This window comes from Octopus bimaculoides, chromosome 3, assembly GCF_001194135.2.
Source record: "Octopus bimaculoides isolate UCB-OBI-ISO-001 chromosome 3, ASM119413v2, whole genome shotgun sequence".
NCBI classification, from domain to species: Eukaryota; Metazoa; Mollusca; class Cephalopoda; order Octopoda; family Octopodidae; genus Octopus; species Octopus bimaculoides.
Window position 1 is genome coordinate 7,768,703 of NC_068983.1, and position 6,778 is coordinate 7,775,480.

The window sequence follows — 6,778 nt, forward strand, 5'->3', positions numbered from 1 at the left end:
TATATATATATATATATATATATATATATATATATATATATATGGTGAGTTTCTGCACAATGTCTGTTTACCAAATTTACTACCAATGCTTTGGTCAGGACTGGGGTTATAGTAGAAGTCACTTGTCCAAAGTGCTGTGCTGTGGAATTGAACTCGAAAGCACATAGTTGCAAAGTGAGGTTCCTAATCATACACCCATACCTGTACCTAATTGTAGAAAGACAAGTAATTGTCTCGATAATAATTAGATGTAATTGTTTAATTGAATTTTATTGCTCAATGATTTCATTCATTACTGCTGTCACTATATTTGTATCTCTTTCTATTCATTTAGTGGTATGGTTCTAACGGGACCATTTGTGACGATGGTATATAAAATGATAATTGGGGATGTCTTTCGTTTCGTTATCATATATCTTATTATGGTTGGAGCTTTTGCACAAGGTAATAAATACATATTCATATACCTATATATTTATGTACAATTATATAAGACATCTTTATGTGTAAATACTTATATTACTTGTGTAACACAAGAGGAGATAAATGTTATTAGTTAATCCTATAAAAAACATTTAGAAGTGCTAAATTTGATGGTTTAATTCTTTGGTGTAATTACTAACACAGTTGTCTAACACATGAGTGTATGAAGTACAGTTCCTATGAGTGATACACTCTCTTACTCTTTTACTTGTTTCAGTCATTTGACTGCGGCCATGTTGGAGCACAGCCTTTAGTCGAGCAAATCTTTTGCCGAACCGCTAAGTTACGGGGACGTAAACACACCAGCATCGGTTGTCAAGCGATGTTGGGGGGACAAACACAGACACACAAACACACACACACATATATATACATATATATGACGGGCTTCTTTCAGTTTCCATCTACCAAATCCACTAACAAGGCTTTGGTCGGCCCGAGGCTACAGTAGAAGATACTTGCCCAAGGTGCCATGCAGTGGGACTGAACCCAGAACCATGTGGTTGGTAAGCAAGCTACTTACCACACAGCCACTCCTTCTACCTTTCGTATTCATAGTAATTTATTTTGTCATATGAGTTGACCTATCTAGATGTCCATGTTGACCCATATAGTCATTGCTATTAGCCTATTTAATTGTCCAAGTCGACCCAATTGATCTATTTAGCTGTCCAAGTTAACTCACATATTCATGTAGCTATTGTTGTTGGACTATTTAGTTATAACCCCATTTAATTGGGTTGACCTATTTAGGTGTCCATATTGACCTAGTTGTCCTTGTTACCCTATGTACTATTGACCTGCTTATTGGTCCAAATCAACCCATTTAGTCACTTAAGTTGACATATTTACCTGTCCATGTTCACCTATTTGTCCCTGTTAACCTATGTAGTTCTCATTTTTGACCCATTAGTTGCCCTAGCTGACCCATTTAATTGCATAACTGACCTATTTAGCTGTCTTTATTGATCTAGTTGTCCCTATTAACCCTTTAGTGTTCAAATTACTCTGTTAAATGTAATACTTTTCCATTCAAATTGTCTTGAATTAATCATGCATTATGCTATAGCTTTGAGGTTTCAATGATATGATTGTTTATTTTTAGAATGTCACTGTAGGTTAAGTGTGAGAGGCTAGATATGGCTGGTTTGAATATAAAACATATAGAATATTTGGGCCGGATATGGCCGGATTAAACACTAAAAGGTTAATCCATTTTGTTATTGCTTTTGAACTACCCAGTTGACCTGCTTGGTTGCCCATGTTATCTTAACTCCAGTTTGACCAAGAGTCACCCCCACCCTATTTGTTTTTTTAAAATATCCCTTTTTTTATAAATTGCTTTATACAAGAAACGTACCAATTGTTCTTTTCAGCGTTTTTCTTTCTATTTCGGGATATCGATGATTCAAGCATAACCACCTTCAGGGATCTGGTTGCAACCATAATCAATCTATTTCAGATGACTCTTGGAGAATTTTCGGTAAGTTTTACTGAATGTATTATCGTTTATATCTTTTATCGTCTTTTCAGTTACCGGATGTGACCATGCTGGGGCACCACCTTGGAGGGATTTTTGTAGTCAACCAAATTGACCCTATGACTTATTTTTAAGTCTTGTACATATTTTATCGGTCTCTTTTTGATGAACCACTAAGTCATGGAAATGGAAACAAACCAGCACTAGGGAGTGGGGGAACAAATGCAGACATGTACACACACACACACACACATACACACATACAGATATATGCATGCATTTTATATGTTACATCATCATCATTTAATGTCTGTTGTCCATGCTGGCATGGGTTGGATGGTTTGGCCAGAGCTGGCTGGTGAGAGAGTTGTTCCAAGCTTCAGTTGTCTGTTTTGGCATGGTATACATGACAAGCTTCTATACAGTTTCCATCTACCGAATTCACTCACAAGGCATTCAGCAGCCTGAGGCCATGGTAGAAAGGCATTTGCCCAATGTGCCGTGCAGTGTGACTGAACCTGTATCTATATGGTTGCAACACAAGCTTGATAACCACACAGCCATGCTTGTGAAAAAGTCCAACATCAGATTTTATACAGAAGAATGTTTTTATGTCTTAATTAAAAGAGAAAGGGTTTCATTCACGATCATTTTCAGGGCCTCTGAGGCTAGTGGGAGACCGAGAAACAAGTATATACTTTTAGTTAAAGTTTCATACTAATTTTTGGGGGGCTGAGTCAGAGGAGACAGAGCAGCACCCATGATCTTTTTTTTTTGTAGGGATCATGAATTCTGAAATTATTGGGAGCAAGGAAAAAGGATATTGATCCCCTTAGAGCAGAAACCTGGGTGTAACTCTTGCAACAGAATCTCCTCTTTTAAAGGTGGTGTTAAACTGGAGGTGACATATTAAGTTTACTATCCAAAATGATGTAGCATGGCTGAATGGTTAAGAAGTTTGTTTCAGTCATGAAGCCCCCCAGTTCAATCCCAATGCATAACATCTTCAGCAGATGTTTTGTTTTTGTTATATAACAGGGTCAACCCAAGCATGTGAGTAAAAATGGGTAGACAGAAAGTGTTTAAAAGCCCTTTTACTGGATTGTACTTGTCACAATGTTTCTTGCTGAGCTCATCTCAGAACTACATTAAGAATACACGTGTCTGTGGTACAATCGGACAAAATATATGTAGTCATGTAATAAAAAACAAAATATACGCATTAATGTAATAAAACAAACTATATGTAGTTGTGTAATAAGGACAAATGGAGGCACGTGGCTTAGTGGTTAGGGAGTCAGCATCATGATCACAAGATTGTGGTTTCGATCCCTGGACCGGGAAACACATTGTGTTCGTGAGCAAAACACTTCATTTCACGTTGCTCCAGTCCACTCAGCTGGCAAAAATGAGTAACGCTGCGATGGACTGGCGTCCCATCCAGCTGGGGAACACATACACCATTGAAACTGGAAAACCGGGCCCATGAGCCTCGCTAGGCTTAAAAAGGGTGCATTTATTTTTAATAAGGACAAATATGTGTAGAAGTGCAATAGGACAAATTATATGGTGGTGCAATAGGACAAATTACGGTGGTCAAAATTTTAATAAAAAATTCAATAATCATTTAAAAAAATCATTAATTTTCACCTGTCTTTTATTACCTTAACAGTATGATCACATGAACCAAGCTCACTACTCCACGTTAACCAAACTCCTTTTTATAGTTTTTATGATCCTTATTCCAATACTTTTACTCAATATGTTGATTGCTATGATGGGAAACACATACCAGTCTGTCATCAACAAGGCTGAGATTGAATGGAAAAAGCAGGTATGACATAACTTATTACTAGTTACAAATTTGATTGTGTGCATGCATGTGTGCATATATCTGTGTGTATGAGTATTTGTGTGTATTTATGTGTTTGTGAGTGTGTGAGTGTGTGTGTGTGTGTGCATGCGTGTGTTTTGCAAGAGAGACTGGTGTTGTTTTTATTGAGCCATTTTTACCTTTTTCTTTAGAATCCCATGCAAATCTGGCGCCAGACCCTTTGTCCAATCATTTACTAGTACACACCGCTACAATACCTGAAAACCCCTTCTCCTTTCCTTTCTTATGATTTTCTTTTCTGTGGGCTCTGACAGCAGTACACACCTCATCATATCTTAAAGTGATGTAAACTAAAACGTTTCATTAAAATTTCATGTTTATCTAAGTTCTAAACATCAGATGGTGGTAACACAGATGATGGTGGTGGCGGTGATGGTGGTGGCAATGATATTGATGAAGTGGCAATCAGGAAAGATAAACATGATGATGATGATGATGATGCTGATGCTGTCTTTGATAATGTTTAGCCCAAGAGGCCTATGCTGACTTAAGGGGCCAATAATTAAAAACCACCCCCAATGTTTTTAGAAGGTGTACTTCAGGTAACACTAACTGATGTATCTCCCTTCATTTTGTAATGATAGTATGATGTTAAGTGAGGGTGATTTGGCTGGTATTTCTAGTTTGTCAAGTGACCACAAAGAGGGTACTTTGTTGGATTGTTAATAATTAATAAATTCCATTGTCTGCAGTGGGCAAAAACAATATCTGTTTTGGAACGAAGTTATTCAGAGAAAGAACTGAGAGAATTTCAAGAAGAATTTTCCATTCCAATAACAAAAAGTGGAGAAAGTGGAGAGTCATCGAGGCCACCCAGGGGTCTTATGGTAATCAAGGTTTCAAATAAGACAAGGGCTACACAGCGAAAGGGAGCATTATCCAACTGGAAGGTGAGTAAAATATAAATAACTTATGGAAAAATAGGCATTAAATGTGGGTGAAAATAGGGGGTTGAATATGAGTAGGGGTGAAATATGTGTAAATAGAAGCTAAATGCGGGTCAGATATGGTTAAAATATGAGTGAAGTATAAGGAAAGTGTGGAGGCACATGGCCTACTAGTTAGAGCAGCAGACTCACGGTCACAGGTTCGAATCTCAGACAGGTTGATGTGTGTGTTTATGAGAGAAACACCTAAACTCCATGCGGCTCCGGTAGAAGATAATGGTGAGCTTCTGCTGACTCTTTTGCCACAACTTTCTCTCACTCTTTCCTCCTGCATTTAGCAGCTCACCTGTGATGTACTGGCGTCCCGTCCAGGTGGGGAACCTATACGCCAATGAAACCAGGAAACCGGCCTTTATGAGCCAGGCATGGCTCGAGAAGGAACAAACCCCAAGATTCTGAGTTCGACTCCAGGCAGTGACCTGAATAATAATAATAATAATAATAATAATAATAATAATAATAATAATAATAATAATAATAATAATAATAATAATAATAATAATAATAATAATAATAATAATAATAATAATGATGATGATAATAATAATAATAACATCGAAAAATAGCTTAGGAATGAGAACTCAGGTTCGAAATTTCCCCAAGACACCTGATGAATGCTGGAGGGTATATCAGCCGAAACGTTGTGTTAACAACAAACAAGATGAGGATAAATATCCGTTGAATGTAAATAATGTAAATAATGTAAATAATTCCTCATCTCTTAAATATAGAACTGTACTTCCTCTAATTGGTTGATAAAGAAGAATGGAGGTTGGAGATTTGGTTCAAATGCTTGTAATATATTTATATGTAAAATATAAGAATATTGTGAATATGATGTAAAGTGTGAAAATGCTTAAGCATGTAGATGTATGAGATAGTATCACAAGATTCCTGGACTAGTTATGTTCCCTAAGTTTTAACATCAGCTCCTTTGAAATAGTCAGCTTGCACAGCAATACACCGGTCCCAGATTCCCTGCCACTTTTGGAATCTGGCCTGGAAGTTGTTTTCCATAAGGGAGCCGAGGACCTTCTGAGATTCGCTCTGGATCTCAACAACGGTGTTAAAACATTGCATTTTCATCTTTGGGAAGAGATGGAAGTCTGCAGGTGTTAAATCTGGTGAATAGTTTAGGTGCGAAGGTGATACCATGTTGCTTTTGGTGAAAAAACTCACGAGTGAGGTGAGCTTGGTGAAGAATCCAATTCTTTGTGCTCCACAGATCTGGCTGCTTTCACCGAATGTCCTCCCTCAAATACTTCGAAACGTTACCGTAGGACTCTTGATTGACGGTCTGGTCTTGGGGGATGAATTCTTGATGCACAATACCACATTTCTGGGGGTGATGCTTGTGGTGGGTCTTCCAGATCATTCATCATTTCTCAGGGACATTCTTCTGCTTTTGAAGCACCCATGTCACTGAAAACATTGTGTACAACCCATTGCCTCGTTACTGTAAGCTTACCAAAGCATGCTCAATGTCTCTGTAGCAGACGTCCCAAGTTTAAGGCAAAATTTCACATTGGGTCTTTGTTCCTGCCCATGACAAAATCGCAGACTACAGCACACGCATGATCACAAAAGCACAAATTTCACGACTTGCAAAGTAAACACAGCAATGTCACTCAACACACTGCCTCATGAAGGTCACTGCTATCTCTCACTGCACATGAAACCATGTGCTGCCATCTGTTGGCATGCTACAAAACTAGTCCTAGAACTTTTTGATATCACCTTGTACTTGTGTTTGTAAAGTACTGAAAAGTGAATAAGTTTATATTTGTAAAGTGTTGAATAACTAAACGTACATAAGTTAACTCTTTGTTTTGCAGTATTATGGAAAAGAAATAATTAAGCAAGTAAAAGAACACTTGAAGAAAAATACAAAGGAACCAATGGTTATTCAAGAAATGAAGAAGAAGATGTATATTAAAGACATGGATGGCAAATTTGTTTTGGCATCAGAAAAGA

The 6,778-nt window shown here is 37.5% G+C and overlaps 1 protein-coding gene across 1 annotated transcript in view; it reads left to right on the forward strand.

The window, feature by feature from the left end:
- Nucleotides 1–6,778, forward strand: part of LOC106882030 (transient receptor potential cation channel subfamily V member 5) — a 156,109-nt gene that overhangs the window by 37,462 nt on the left and 111,869 nt on the right. The window contains exons 13-17 of the mRNA XM_052966702.1: nucleotides 335–444; nucleotides 1,860–1,966; nucleotides 3,636–3,797; nucleotides 4,550–4,747; nucleotides 6,640–6,777. Coding sequence (XP_052822662.1) covers nucleotides 335–444; nucleotides 1,860–1,966; nucleotides 3,636–3,797; nucleotides 4,550–4,747; nucleotides 6,640–6,777 — 715 coding nt within the window. The remainder of the gene's footprint in view (nucleotides 1–334; nucleotides 445–1,859; nucleotides 1,967–3,635; nucleotides 3,798–4,549; nucleotides 4,748–6,639; nucleotide 6,778) is intronic.